Source organism: Musca domestica, unplaced genomic scaffold (genome assembly GCF_030504385.1).
Source record: "Musca domestica strain aabys unplaced genomic scaffold, Musca_domestica.polishedcontigs.V.1.1 46, whole genome shotgun sequence".
In the NCBI taxonomy this organism is placed as follows: Eukaryota; Metazoa; Arthropoda; class Insecta; order Diptera; family Muscidae; genus Musca; species Musca domestica.
The window spans coordinates 2,328,484-2,344,563 of NW_026712336.1; the positions used below are offsets into that span (position 1 = coordinate 2,328,484).

General features: G+C 35.0%; 3 protein-coding genes across 3 annotated transcripts; all 3 read right to left on the minus strand.

Annotated features, from left to right (window-relative positions):
- Positions 1 to 565: 565 nt before the first annotated feature.
- On the minus strand, positions 566 to 1,115 carry LOC131804581 (uncharacterized). Its single transcript, XM_059127633.1, has 2 exons — positions 1,045 to 1,115; positions 566 to 974 (listed from the first exon to the last, which is right to left on the minus strand). The coding sequence occupies exons 1-2, from the start codon at positions 1,108 to 1,110 to the stop codon at positions 597 to 599; spliced, it is 444 nt and encodes a 147-aa protein (XP_058983616.1). The 5' UTR covers positions 1,111 to 1,115; the 3' UTR covers positions 566 to 596.
- A 6,256-nt stretch (positions 1,116 to 7,371) lies between these two features.
- On the minus strand, positions 7,372 to 8,000 carry LOC101891367 (uncharacterized). The gene is made up of 2 exons (XM_059127560.1): positions 7,987 to 8,000; positions 7,372 to 7,777 (listed from the first exon to the last, which is right to left on the minus strand). The coding sequence occupies exons 1-2, from the start codon at positions 7,998 to 8,000 to the stop codon at positions 7,372 to 7,374; spliced, it is 420 nt and encodes a 139-aa protein (XP_058983543.1).
- A 3,954-nt stretch (positions 8,001 to 11,954) lies between these two features.
- Positions 11,955 to 12,585, minus strand: LOC101891543 (uncharacterized). The gene is made up of 2 exons (XM_005188710.4): positions 12,505 to 12,585; positions 11,955 to 12,439 (listed from the first exon to the last, which is right to left on the minus strand). The coding sequence occupies exons 1-2, from the start codon at positions 12,568 to 12,570 to the stop codon at positions 12,074 to 12,076; spliced, it is 432 nt and encodes a 143-aa protein (XP_005188767.1). The 5' UTR covers positions 12,571 to 12,585; the 3' UTR covers positions 11,955 to 12,073.
- Between the last annotated feature and the right edge of the window lie 3,495 nt (positions 12,586 to 16,080).

Genomic DNA, 16,080 nt, shown 5'->3' on the forward strand with positions numbered 1-16,080 from the left:
AGTTGGTTGCATTTTTTTCATCTCACCCTGCATATAGCTGCCAACCCATTCTGATGCCTCACCAATAGTTTTATCTGTTATCGAAACATTCTTTACATATATATATCTAAATATTTCTCTCAACCAGAAACCTGAGATGAAAATGGAATTATTGATTTCGCATAAAATTGGATATAAATGTTCGATTTCCTTGTAATTTTGCCCATACCAATATTTATATCTGAATTAGATGAAGACTGGAAATGGAATATTTCGGTCGACTATATCTGGCACCTCATGCACATTTTAACATTTTCTAAAAATTATCTCATATAAAGTGTACGAAGTAACCAATACAGCGCATACCTGACACGTCGCAATAGTTATATTACATTGATTTAGGTCTGATACGAAATGAATCACACTGGCGCATTCCTTCGGAACCTACTCCACAATTGGAAACAATTGGAATTATCATCACAGAAGTCAAAATATATTTGACTAATCGAACTTTGGCTGAGAGTATTCATCTTTCGGCAAAACCGATTGATACTTTTTAACTTGTTTTTTATAAGCATTTATTTTTCTCAAAATATCAATGGTTCTTCAACTTAATTTCAATATTTATAATTAACCACATCCATAATACACAATTCCACTTTAATAACATTTTCACATTTATTTTCATCCCGGATGGCGGCACATTTCTCCATTGCTGCTGCGGCCTTATCTTCACTGACAGAGAAATGATCTCCAATGTACTCCTTGAAATATTCACTTACTATGGGTTGACCATTTTCATCAAATAAATTCAGTTTTAGATAAAAACAATGCAAGAAACATTTAAAATTATCCGAAATTGGTGCTCTATACAAATCATCCACTTGATCACTGGCAATTAAATGGATGTCTTGCTCGCTCAGACCACTTTCATTGCCACAGATTTGGACCAACGATTGTATATATTCTATGACAGCTTCCTCCAAAATAGTAGACTAAAAATGTAAATATTAAATGTTTAATTATTTTTTTTATAAATGAATTAAGAGTTTGATTTGAAATTACCTGAGACAGTTGCAAATAGCTTAACAGAATAAGCGATAAACAATATTTGGAAAATTGTATCTGCATTATTGCAAATTGTGAGACTTAATAAGGGTTTAGCGGCGAATGCAAGCGCTTTAAATAGGAAAATTTGACAAATCATTCAATTGAAGTGATTTTAATAAAAATGTTTTTTAAAAGTTTAATCATTGACAAAATATTATATCAGGGGATTTATATCTCAAAATAAAAAGTACGTACGAAATAAAAAATAGTTTTATGACAACTAGAATATTACGAATGAGTGCTTACGTAACTACGTTTAGTGGCCAAACAAAGTTAATAACTGTGCAACAGCCTATCTGGGGTTGAAAAATTCTAAGTGCAGGTGATGGCATTCGGTTGGTAGATCAAACCCCGAAAACGATTTGGGGCTTAAGGCCGAACTTTTGAGAAAGTTTCTCTTATGAGGTACTGCTATTTGATGGTCATAACATAAGGTAAACCAGTAAGGAAAGCTCATAAGTCGGGCGGGGTCGACTATATGATACCCTACACCACTATGCATATTTAGTAGAGCTCTCGTAAAAAGGTTTATACAGGGCATTTCAGAGCTCTATGAGATATTTGGTACAAAATCAAAATCTATCTAATTCTATCGTGCATTTTACGAACTATAGCTATCTCTGAACCGGGTTTCTCCAAATTTGACGTATTAGCTTCTAGACTGAATTCGGTCATATGTACCAAAATTCAGGTGATTTGGGCTGATATTGGACATTTGATGCACAATTAACATGAAATCGGATGAAGATATATATGGGAGGTATATCCAAATCGGAACAGATTTTAATAAAATTAAAATCAACTATTTTTGGCTTTATCTGATATCTGGTACCAAATATCATTCCTGTGGAGTGCATTTTACGAATGTGAGGGACTTAAATCGGATGAAAGATATATATGGGAGCTATAGCTATATCTGAACCGATTTTTACTTAAATTTGTGTACTTGCTTCTAAGCTGGTTTCGGTCGGATTTGCCAAAATTGATGCTATTACGGCCATTTGGTGGTCAGTCACCCGAAATCGGATGAAGATATATATGGGAGCTATATCCAAATCTGAACCGATTTCGATAAAATTTAAAGCAGCTATTCCTGTGCTCCATCTAATATCTGGTACCAAATATCACGGTTGTGGAGTGAATATTACGAATGTAAGGGACTAAAACACTAAATCGGATGAAACATACATATGATTGCTATATCTATATCTGAACCGATTTTCACTAAATTTGATATACTTGCTTCTAGGCTGAATTTGGTCCGATGTACTCAAATTCAGTTCATTTGGACTTATATCGGCCATTTGGTGCACAATTAACCCGAAATCGGATGAAGACATATATGGGAGCTATATCCAAATCTGAACCGATTTCGATAAAATTACAAACAGCTATTTCTGGACTGTATCTTATATCTGGTACCAAATATCATTCTTGTGGAGTGCATATTACGAATGTGAGAGGCTTAAACACCAAATGGGATAAAACATATATATGGGAGCTATAGCTGTTTCTGAACCAATTTGTTGTATTTGCTTTAAGGCTAATCTCGGTCACATGTGCCAAAATTCGTGCCATTTGGGTTGATATTGGCCATTTGGTGGTCAATTAACCCGAAATCGGATGAAGATATATATGGGAGCTATATCCAAATCTGAACCGATTCCGATAAAATTTAAAACAGCTATTTCTGTGCTCCATCTAATACCTGGTACCAAATATCACGGTTGTGGAGTGCATAGTATGAATGTGAGGGACTTAAAGAACAAATCGGATGAAAGATATATATGAGGGCTATAGCTATATCTGAACCGATTTTCTCCAAATTTAATATACTTGCTTCTAGGCCGAACTCGGTTGGGTGTGCCAAAATTCAGGTAATTTGGACTGATAGTAGACATTTGGTGCACATTTAACCCGAAATCTGATTAAGATATATATGGGAGCTATACCTAAATTTGATCCGATTCTCACCAATTTCAATAGGGTTCGTCCTTGGGCCAAAAAAATATTGTTTGGAAAATTTCATCTCAATCGGATAATAAATGCGACCTGCATTTTGTTCACAAGAATACATGGACAGACGGACGCACGGACGGACGGACAGACGGACTGACATGCATAAATCGACTCAGAAAGTGATTCTATGAAGGTTCTCAAAAGTAACTATGGGTCTATCTCGTTTCCTTCTCCATGTTACAAACAAATGCACAAAGACATAATACCCTTACCACTATGTGGTGTAGGGTATAAATAGCCTGATGATGACTTAATACCCTCACATGCATTTTAAAAATCCCACTTCAATTAATATCGCTTGGGAAAGTGAACTTGGGCGGTATTGTTATATGGAGACTATACCTAAATAAATACTTTGGCAGATAGGCAGTTTACTCTCAGTGAAACAAAAACTCAATTTTCAGCCAAATTTTTTGAAAAATGTTGTCAATTTCCTCTAAATAGCTAAAATCAGGAGGTAATCCCATATGAGGGCTACTTCAAAATTGTGACCTTTGTTGGAAGATGTTCTACTCCCTGATAAACCAAAATACAAAACAAGGGTCAAATCAATGTGGCTAAAACTCTCGAAATAGCTGAAATCTAATGAGGACTACAACAAATAGTGGACTCAGCGTTTGTAGAAAGAGTTTGTTCATACTCTGATCGGAAAATACGAAAATTTTCCGATTTATTTGTAAAATATGGAATAAAGTAAAAAGGAATTTCCCAAAGAAAACACCTATTCTAAACGAAAATGCAAATCAAATTTTAGTTAAATCGTTTGGAAAATTTAGCCATTATCCTCTAAATAGCTAAAAATCAGGGGGTACCTTCATATGAAAGCTACTCCAAAATATTGACCTACAGTTTTTAAAAAGTTTTTTTTTTTTAAGAAATGGGAAGTGGGAAACTGATATCTCAGATAAAAACAAAATCAATTAAAAACGTGACCAAGATCTACGAAATATCTGAACTCGGGCGGTATCTCTTTTCGAGGGCTACACCAAAAAGTTTGCCCATCTTGAGAGTTTTTTGTAAGGAGAGTATCTACTTTCTAATGACTCAAAATTCGAAAAGTTCCTGAAATAGTTGAGAAATATGGCTAATATGTCAAAAATACATGAAACCGGAAATAACCCCAATATTCGGGGGATATAAAAATATGGACCAATATGACGCAGATTTGAACCAAGAGGTCTCTATTAAATTTCAAAATTTCTATCTGAAATTTTAAGAAGTATGGAGCAAAACATTTGGCACCCTTTGTATATGCTTAGGGTCTCATATATAAAGGCAACTAACCAAATACTATCACATTTAAAAACAAATTAAAAAGGAGTAAGTTCGGCCGTGCCGAACTTTGAATACCCTCCACCATTTGGAACGAATTGGAAAATTTTCAAAAAATAAAATCCTTAAAAATACTGTTAAAAATTTAAAAATATCAAATATAGCCGTTATATTGGGGTCTATACGACGTGGACCTACATAGGCATTGTTTGTCATAAGCCATTACCATATTCAAATTCGAAACTTGAAATAAACGGTGCAAAATGTAGCAAAAATCATCAAAATACCAAATATCTGTTGGTACCGTTATATCGGAGCTGTGCGAAGACCTGGACCAGCATAAACAATTTTCTGTCACAAGCTGTAGTATCCATTACGAACTTCAAATACGACATCTCAAACAATTTCGGTAGGTATTGTACCTAAACTCGTCAAAATACCGAATATAGGGAGGTACTGATGTATGGGGCCTATACGAAGACGTGGACCTGCACAGACAATTTTCTGTAACAGACTGTAGTTCCCATTACGAACTCTAAATACGTAATTGAAAACAATTCCGGTGAATAATGGCGCTAAAATCCTCAAAATACCGAGTATTGGGAGGTACTGTTATGTGGGCCTGCACAGACACTTTTCTACCATAGGCTGTAGTATCCATTACGAACGTCAAATACCAAATTTGAAACAATTCCGGTAAATAACGTCGCTAAAATCATCAAAATACCGAATATAGAGAGGTACCGTTATATGGGGGCTATACGAAAACGTGGACCTGCATGGCCTATTTTCAATAGCAAAAATCCTGCAGATATAATATACATTTTGATTTATTTTGATGATTTTAGCGAGATTATTTACCGGAACTATTTCAAATTTGGTATTTGAATTTCGTAATAAATGCTAGAGCCTATGACAGAAAATTGTTTTTGCAGATCCACGTCTTCTAATAGCTCCCATATAACGGTAGCCCCCGATATTCTATATTTTGATGATTTTAGCGACATTATTTACCGGAACTATTTCATATTTGGTATTTGAAATTCATAACTAATACTACGGAATATGACAGAAAATTTTCTATGCAGGTCCACGTCTTTTAATAGCCCACATATAAGGGTACCCCCGATATTCGGTACTTTGAAGGTTGTTGCCGACATTATTTACCGGAACTATTTCAAATTTGGTATTTGAATTTCGTAATAAATGCTAGAGCCTATGACCGGAAATTGACAGAAAATGTTTGTTCAGGTCCAAGTCTTCGTATAGCCCCTATATAACGGAACCCCCGATATTCGGTATTTTAATAATTTTAGCGACATTTTTTACCGGAATTATTTCACATTTTCTATTTGAAGTTCGTAATGGATACTACAGCCTACACCAGAAAATTGTCTGTACCTCCCTATATTCGGTATTTTGATGATTTAAGCTACATTATAAACAGATTTTTTTCAACTTTCGCATTTGAATATTGTAATAGCTTGTCACAAAAGTTGCCTATGCTGGTCCACGTCGTCGTATAGAACCTAATATACGGCTACATTCGATATTTTTAAGATTCACATTCTGAGTCGATTTATGCATGTCCGTCCGTCCGTCTGTCCGTCTGTCCGTCTGTCCATGTATTTTTGTAAACAAAGTACAGTTCGCATTTATTGCCCTATCCAGTTGAAATTTTGTACAAATCATTTGTGTGGCCCAAGGACGAACCCTATTGAAATTGGAGATAATCGGTCAAAATTTAGATATAGCTCCCATATATATCTCCGTCCGATTTGCCTTTAATTAGCCACCAAACGTGTAATATCAGCCCGAATAGTATGGAATTTTGCACATACAACCAAATTAGGCCTGAAAATAAGTATGCCAAATTTGATCGAAATCGGTTCAGATATAGGTATAGCACCCATATATATTGTTCATCCGATTTGTTATTTTTGTCCCCCCGCAGCCGTAATATGCACTCTGTAACAACAAAATTTTGAGGAAATATATTAGATACAGCTCAGAAATACATTTGCTAAATTTTATCGAGATCGGTTCAGATTTGGATATAGCTCCCATATATAACTTCGTCCGATTTACATTTTATTGTGCACGAAACGTCTGATATGCGTCCAAATGGGATGGAATTTGGCACTTACGACCGAATTGAAAGTAGAAGCTAGTATGTCAAATTTGGTGAAGATCGGTTCAGATATAGCTATAGCTCCCATATATACTGTTCATCCGATTTGTTATATTTGTTACCCACAGCCATTATATGCACTTCGTAACAACGTTATTCAGGGAAATATATCAAATACAGCTCAGAAATATCTTTGCCAAATTTTATCGAGATCGGTTCCGATTTGGATATAGCTCCCATATATATATATCTTTATCCGATTTCAAATTAATTGTGCACCAAATGGGCAATACAAGTCCGAATTTAAAAGATACAAATGCTTCGGCATATTTAGTCCTTTGAACTTTAAATTATAATTATAATCATAGCGTGTATGAGTGAATTATCTCATAAAAACTTTTAATTGTTTTGCGGAGTTCTACTAAATTAGCAAAGTGGTGTAGGGTATCATAAAGTCGGCTCCGCCCGACTTTAAGGCCTTCTTTACTGTTTCTTTTTTTGAAAATTTACAAATTTGCACCAAATGGTGGAGGGTACTCAAAGTTCGGCCCGACCGAACTTATAGCTTTTTTACTTGTTTTATATATGCAGATATTAGACAGAAAAATTTGGTCCACTCAAAAAAAAAAATAATAATAATAAAAATGAATTAATATCATTTCTAGTAAAACAAATTAAATTCTTATAAAAAATTTATTTATTTTCGATTTTGACTTCATATAGTTCAGAAAAAAATGATACAAAGCGCTTTTTTATGTTTTACACAAAAATATGCCCTTACTTAAATGAACATTACTGAGGTCCTTTATCCTTCCACTTATCCTCTCATCCACCATACATCCAACACAGCGCCTTCCTGCTTATCCCTCAATAGCTTTGGCAACACACCTCTCAAATTTGAAGACATGCTCACACATATTATCCTCCTTTATCGAGGCGCATTTATTCAAAGCCGGCTTCACCTTATCCTTTTTGCTGTGATAACGCTCTTCGAAAAACTTGATAATTTCGGCAATTTTTGGTTTACCATCAGCATCGAAAATTCCGATTTTCTTGTACCAGCACAGCATGTAACATTTCATTTTATCCGTAAATTTCCTTTCATCGATTGCCTTCGATTGATTGGCTATGAAAAGTTTCATTTCATCGTCACTAATTCCCACTTCCTTGGCGCATTCGGCTCCAAGTTTTTTAACCTTTTCCTCGAGTTCTTTTTTGTCCATGGCCTGAAAATAATTTTGAATTATTAATGTTGAAAATATTCCACTATGATTTCAAATCCATTGTGATCTCCCTTACCTGTGTTAATTCGACAAGGGCCATCAATGTGGCTAATAGAGCAAAGAGACCAATGACAGCTTTCATTGTTGTAAGTTGTGAAAATGTATGAATGATGACATTTCAGCAAATTCACGCTGTTTAAATACCAAAATTGATGTGGAGTTTCGTTGTAAAAAATATTTTCAATTAATTACATGGTGTACAGCATAATTGATATGCTGGGGTGTTCAATAAATTGTATTTGGAAAGCTAGCCAATTTGTAATGAACTTTTTTTATATGGTTCTACTCGAGTTACAAAAAATTTTTACGTTTTCTTATTTCATCCGCTTTTTTATTTGTCGCTGAGATTTATTTGTCTGGAACTCCAGACGGTGATAGTTCACAAAGATTACATTGTTAATTAGAGAATTTGTTATGAATTGATATAGGCTTTGACTTGAACCACTTTATGTGTTGGGGTATTATAAGTTGGCTTGGGTCAAAAAGAGTGATACAAAATTATAGTCCTAGACCTTCGATCTGAGCTGAGTCGATAAAGCTAGGTGTGTCCGTCCGTTAGGTCATAAAAGATGCCTATCGTTGGGGAAGATGATAGCCAAATTCTAAAGGGGTGAACTGAACCAAAAACGGACCATTTTGCTGATTATGAAGTCACTTTTATAGACCAATCATTTGATATTCAGAAAGTGAAATGAGCCATGAGCCAAAATTTCAAAATTTTCATACGACCGGAAAAATTTTTAATTCCGAAAATCACTTCCAGAAATTATATACAGAGGGCATAAGCAACAACCCACATTCCAAATATAAGAACTTACTCTACAGACAAGCACCATAAGACATCACTTTACATCTTTAAGTACCCCAAGAAACGAAATTTTAACTTACCTTTTCCAAATACCATATCAGAGAATGTAGTACATCTTAGTTGTAGTCTTCGGAGCCATAGCACGGCCGTAACACGCCATGTACTACTGAATTTCTAAATGCCATGTCAAAACATTTAATCCATTTTACTTTCGGCATTTCCGAGATTCCGGCCACAATTTTCATACAAATCCGGCTCCATATAGTGATTACTCCTAATTTGTAGATTTAAAGGGGAATTTTTTAAGTGCTGTAGGCGGGTTTTTAAAAAAACACATACAATTCAAAAAAAAAAAAAAAAAAGAATGAAATGTTTTTTTCGAAGATTGTTCTATATTCAATAAATGTTGCCTTTGCTTCCAGAGTAAATTGAGTTGAATGAGCAAAAATCTATCCAATTTGGGTTGATATAACAATTTAACAATTTGGGTCGAAGCTATATCCAAATCTGAATCGATATCGATGGAATTTGGCAAATGTATTTCTGGAGTTTTTTTTATATATTTATATATAAACCCAAATTATGCAACCTTGAATTCTATTCAAATTAGTACTATTACAAACAACTTAGCTATTACGTTATTAAATAACTGCGTTCTAGACGACAGTTTCGCTTCTCAAACATAGAACCTAAGTAAGAATGAATTTCAATAAATCACTCATACAGCGATCTACATTCTATAATGTTACATTGGAGCAAGAATAAAGTAGTACTCATACAACGATCTCCATTCTAACTGTTACATCGTAACCATCAGATAAGATTGATGTGAGCGTTAACAAAGAAAATACTTGTATCTTGGTGTGTCTGTATTCAGCCCTGCTCAAAACCGTGTTCTAGAACAAGGGCCGAAAAAAGAGATAATTTAAGAGAAAATTAACATTTTGTTTTTCTTTATATTTTACAATTCCATTTAATTATTTTTAAACATAAATGCTTTCCTAAATAATTTATAAAGCAAATGGGTAAAAATATTTGTATAAATAAAAAAGAATTAACACTGTTTTGTTCTTGATTTAAATAAGCAAAGAGAAATTTGACTGGAGAGAGATATTTTTCTTGAGCAGCGCTGCTTTATTCATGTACAATTTGCGAAGCAAATCTGTTCATTGACGCCCAACGCAGAAACTACGAAAAACACAAATAAAGGTGTTTCAATATCTGGTTTCAAATATCATTGTTGTGGAGTTCATATTATGCATGTGAGGGACCTAAAACCCCATATCGGATGAAACATATATATGGAAGCCATAGTTATATCTGAACAGTTTTCCATCAAATTCGATGTTCTTGTTTCTAGGATAGCATTGGTCTGATGTGCCAAAATTCAGATCATTTGGACTGATATTGGTCATTTGGTGCACAATTAACCCGAAATCGGATGAAAATATATATGGGAGCTATATCTAAATTTGAACCGATTCTAATCAATTTCAACAGGGTTTATCCTTGGGCCAAACAAATATTATTTGGAAAATGACATCTCAATCGGATAATAATTGCGACCTGGATTTTGTTCTCGAAAATAAATGGACAGACGGAGGGACGGACATACTCACTCCGTGCATATGCACCGACTCAGAAAGTTATTCTATGAAGATTTTCTGAAGTAACTATTGGTTGATCTCGCTTCCTTCTCCACTTTACAATCAAAGACACAATACCTTTAAAACTATGTGGTGTAGGGTGTACACACCCACAGTTTCTACAATCTATTAGTACATTCCGAGTACTATAAAAAAAAAAAAAAACAAACAAAACATTGTCTACATCATACAATTCCATTGTCTACATCATACAATTCATCCAAAAATACCAAATCCAGTACTTTTTACTTTTCGTATATATCTAATAGCTACACACTCACAGTGGTAACTCAACATCCCAAACATTCGGAATTCTAGCTCTTCATTAACATTTTATATCAAATCTGGTACAATTTAGTACTTTTCGTGTACAGTACAAAGGGTGCGATAAAAAACAAACAGTCAAACGCCATAATTTTTACATTTTTTTAATTTTTCTGAACGTAAGCAAATAATTTCGGAAATAGCATAAAATTTTAGAACTGTTCGAATTGGTAACCTTAGGCACGAATTATGGTCTTCAAACGCACAATGAAACCGTCACACGCTGCCCGAATGTTGCCCTGCGGTATTTCAGTCCATTCCCGGCGAAGAGCTTGTTTGAGGTGATCGACACTTAAGTATTTTTTAGTGCCAACCTTGCTTTCCAAAATAATCCAGACACAATAGTCCATCAATTGGTATCCAGAGATTTTGGTGGCCATTGTGCGCTGGAAATGAAGCGAGGAACCTCATTTTGTAACCATTCTTGGGTGGCGCGTGCTGAATGCGATGGTGCTGAGTCCTGTTGGAATGTTCAAGGTCTTTGGCAAACTGTTTGCTTGCCCAAGGCTTTAATGCATCCTCCAGAATACTTTCGCAATACGAGCGGAGAGCGACCATGACCGGCGCTTGATTTCTGGTGGCAAACCGAAGGTGCACATTTTCATCTGACCACTGTGGCAAGTAAACATGATGATGTTGTTTGTTTACAAACTGCTGGACAACGAATGTTTTCTCATCGGAGACCGAGAAATCCAAATTAGGCAGTTCACCACTTTCGGCCAAGCCAAGCAACTCTTTAGCTCTTTTGAGTCTATTTTCTTTCTGTTGCGGTTGCGGTGTAAGTTCTTGCATTTTTTGGAATTTCAATGGTTTTACCCCGAGCTCATTTTTCAATATTTGCCGAATGGAATATTGCGATATGTTCAGCTCACGAGCCATTTTTCGGCTACTGCGACGCGGGTTTCGATCAAGTCGCTTCTTTACTGTTCGAACGATTTCTGCTGATGTTGCTGTTTTCTTCCGATAGCCACTTGTGGTTTAATAGCCAAAAATAAAGAAATCACACTATCACGCTTGAATTCCATCACGAATTACTTTTTTCCGGAAAATTCTCACCAAAATGCTTTTGAACGTTGTAAATAATATAATGAGCTATCAGCTGCCGGACGAGTGGCTTAGAAATGCCAGCATTCTGTAGTGTTTTCATCTCACGCTGTATGTTTCATTTTGACATTAGATCTTGAAGAATGACGGACAATTATTTCACATTTTTGAGAAATAATATTTTCTTCTTAAAACTGACGGATAATTTATTACTTGTTTTATATCTATTGCATCAACCTTAGTGACACCCAATCTATATAGAATCAAATTTGTTGATCTATCAATGCTTGTATTACAAAGACTTTTTTTCGAATTTTGTTAGACAATTTTATTTAAAAGTTTTTCCAAAAATTTCCGAATTATTTTCCAAATTATACCATTATAATTAATATGTGCTAAAAAATCTAATTTTAAAATTGCTTGCGATATTTTCAATTCACTTTTAATGCCGCTGTCCTCAGCCTTCAATCGCCTGTGCAATGCAACGTTCAAATTTGAACACCTGTTCGCATTGATTGGCGTCCTTGATGCTGCCACATTTGGTAATGGCCGGTTTGACCTTAGCCTTATTGTGGTCATAACGCTCCTCCATGAAGGCAATCAAGGGTGCCACATTCGGTTTGCCATCAGCATTGACAATTCCCAACTTCTTGTAGAAACACAACATGTAACATTTCATTTTATCGGTGAATTTCTTCTCATCGATCTTTTCCAAATCATCGGCCATAATGAGATTACTCTCATCGCCACTGATGCCCGATTCCTTGACGCACTCTGCGCCAATCTTTTTGGCCTTTTCTTCCAGTTCTTTGCTGTCCATGGCCTGGAAGTTTTATAAGGGATACATTTTTTTTAGAAATTGTGTGATTTGGAATATATCATCCTTACCTGTGTTAATTCCACAGTGGCCAATATTATGGCCAATAGACCAATTTGGTAAATTAGAACTTTCATTGTTGCAAGTTGTGAAATTTAATGATAATATTCAAGCCAAATCATTCTGTTTAAATACCTACTGACAATGACAATGGAAAATAATAGGAATTAAATTATTTAATTAAATTAAATTACAGAACATGTTATTTTTTGGCGAAAAAAATAATATAATTATTCTACATGAAAATCAGTCTTATTGTTGAAAAAAAAATGGTTAATTAATTTAAAATGGTTAATTTAATTATAGTAAAATATATCCAATTTAATATGAAACCACATATCATTATGAAATTATTTATGTATTTGAAAGTCCAGCAGTCTAGTATACACTCCCTAAGCGACTCGGCAAAAATTAAGCACAATGCTAAAACTATGTAAGAAAAAAGTCCAAAACAATGAATTCCCGTTTATACATTTATAAAATGAAGTAATATTTAATCCGGACCTTTTGTGGCGGAGCTAACGAAAGGCCGCCGCTAATGTTGTCCATATCACATCTAAGTCTAAAATAAATAACATGATGTGCTAAATTTTATCCACATCTTAGTGAAGCTGATATAATAAATTCCAGCATACCGGATGAATATTAAGGTGGAAATCTTATGAAACCTTCTCTGAACTGAGATTAAATAATGAACCTACAGGTTTTGCAAATTATTTTTTTTTATTATACCCAACAACAGTATGTGTTGGGGGTATTATAAGTTTGATTGGGCCAAAAATTATGTAACACCTCGAAATATTGGTTTCCCATATCTCGCCGAGCTGAGTCGATCTAGCCATGTATGTCCGTCCGTCCGTCTGTCCGTCTGTCCATGTTAATTTGTAATCACTCTACAGGTCGCAATTATGGCCCGATCTTCACGAAATTTAGAATGGAGGAGGGGCTAGGGTCAGAATAGAACCCTATTTCTTTTGGAGATGATCTCATAATATTTAGGGGTTGAAATGGACCAAATACTGATAAATTTTCTGATTTTGCAGTTATAGACCAATCGACGCGGAAGATAGCATGTGGCTAAAGCTTATGGCTGGGCAGAAGTCTTCCAATTTTGATGGTAATCGGGTAATATTTAGTGGGTGAAAAGGCCATGACACTGGTGTTAAATAAAATCAAATTTTCCATTCAACCGCGAATATTTTTAATCTCAACGAAATCACAAATAGACGAACAGGTCAATCCTGACCGTTACTTAGATGCCGATAGTAAATATATCGGTTATATATAGCGAAATATGTTCAATGTGTATATACAAAGGAAGGGGATGTTAGCTAAAATGCTTATATCTCAAGAATGGCTGGACCGAATTTGACAAATTTTGTCAATTTAGAATTCCCTCTTGGCATAAGAGAATAAAATTTAAAAAAATCGCATAAAAATGTGCCAATAATGGTGTTATTATAGATTTTGTAGCATTTTGTGACATATTTTTATTTTTTCATATTTTTTATCGCATGCGATTTTTTCAATTTGACTTATAATATTGATATGTACATTTTGTAAAATGTGTTCACCTTACAACACGGGTTGGGGTTATTATATACAGTTTGCAATTATCGTCCAATCTTCACGAAAACTTTCACAAGGGTAAAGTTAGGCTCAGAAGAGCTGTTGTTTTCAAAGTTGACCGCAATATATTTAGGGGTTGAAATGGACCAACCACTAAAAATGTTCCTGATTTTGCAGCCGTTATAAGGTCGCAAATATAAACCAAAGGACAGCGGGTAGAATGGACTACTACTTTTGTGTGAAAAAAAAAACAACGGAGTGCGCAAATGTCCCTGGTCAAAATGGTAAGGGCAATATCTGGGCAGTGCTCCATGACAAAATTTCAAAAGCGAAATCTTCCAAAATGGACTTGGACATAAGGGTGCTTCTAACATATTGTAGTGTTGTAGGGTATCACATGGTCGGCCCCGCACGACTATAGCCTTTGCTTACTTGTTTTTTATTTGTTTATTTTTATACCCTCCACCATATATAGTATGGAGGGTATATTAAGTTCGTCATCCCGTTTGTAACTCATCGAAATAATAGTTTTGGACTCAACAAAGTATATATATTCATGATCAGCGTAAAATTCTAAGGCGATTTAGAGCTGTCCGTCTGTTGTAATCGCGAGATACATTGAGATAGAAAGATACAATTTCGCATAGATCAGTCTTTTGTGTGCAGGCAGGTCAAGTTCGAAGATGGGCTATATCGGTTGACGATATCAAATGGCCCCCATATAACTGTACACCCCGATATTCGGCATTTTCATGATTTTCGACACATTTTTTAATGGAAATGTCTGAAATTCTACACAAGGAGTTCTTTGTGAGTAATTTGCTCCCTGGAAGAGAATTTTCGCAACATAATTTACCGGAATTGCGTTAAATTTCGTTTTTGAAGTTCGTATAGGGTACTACAACGTATGGCTGTAAATTGTCTATGCAGGTCCACGTCTTAGTATAGTATACAACAGTACCTACCTTTATTTGGTATTTTGATGATATTAGCGACATTATTCGCCGGAATTACTTATTCAGCACCACGTCTTCGTATAGCCCCCTTATAAAGGTTTTCATTTTAGCGGTATTTTTCGACCGGTATTTTTTTTATTTATTTATTTTTAAGAAGCGTTAAAGGCAGATTTTATGAATAGTTATTTCGGTTAACAATTGAAAGGAAGTTCATTCAAATGACAGCCTCGGCTGGCCTATCAGTAGTCTACACGATCGGTTCAATTTTTTATGTATGCATCTGTATTCCGATAAAGGCTTCACGAATATTATCTGTTAAAACGTCAATTGTCTCTGGATTATCGGCGTAACACCTATCTTTGACGATACGCCACAATAAGAGTCCAACGGTGTGAAGTCGCAGCCCCGAAGTGGCTAACCGACATCAGCTCTGCTGATAATGCGATCTTCAAAACTAGGGCCCAATAAATCGAGTGTAGCCTCGGCTGTATGGCACGTAGCACCGTCCTGTTGAAACCAAATATTGTCAGTATCATCCTCTTAATTTTTTTGACAATAGTTCTTTCAACATAGCCAGATAACAAAATGTCAACTCTTTGATCTGTTTCGCAATAAGGCCTCTGGGCACCCTAATTTTGGTTGCATTAACTTTTCAGTGTTTGATCGCGTGTTTCTTGTGCCCAAATACTAAAATTCTTCTTTCTTACATACGGAGCTTCTTTTCTTGAACAAAGTAAAAGTAATGTCAAAATAAAATAAAATTAAATTCAATATACATATTATTGATCTCCGGCTTTAGGGTTCTAGTATTTTCCTACCAAACTGGAAACATTCACAATTTGGTATACTATACTAAATTGATGTATTTAAAATCTACCCCTAAAGATATGCTTTACTCAGTTGCGCTTATTCTTATTATTTACAATTTGACAAGGAAATAGTGGAGACTTTTGCTTTCCATAAAGAAGGGTTTGTAATAAATATTTTTTTAACCCTCATGCCCACAACTAGTTTACTCACAATAACTATAACACATTTTGATTAAATGGTACCTTTCTGAAA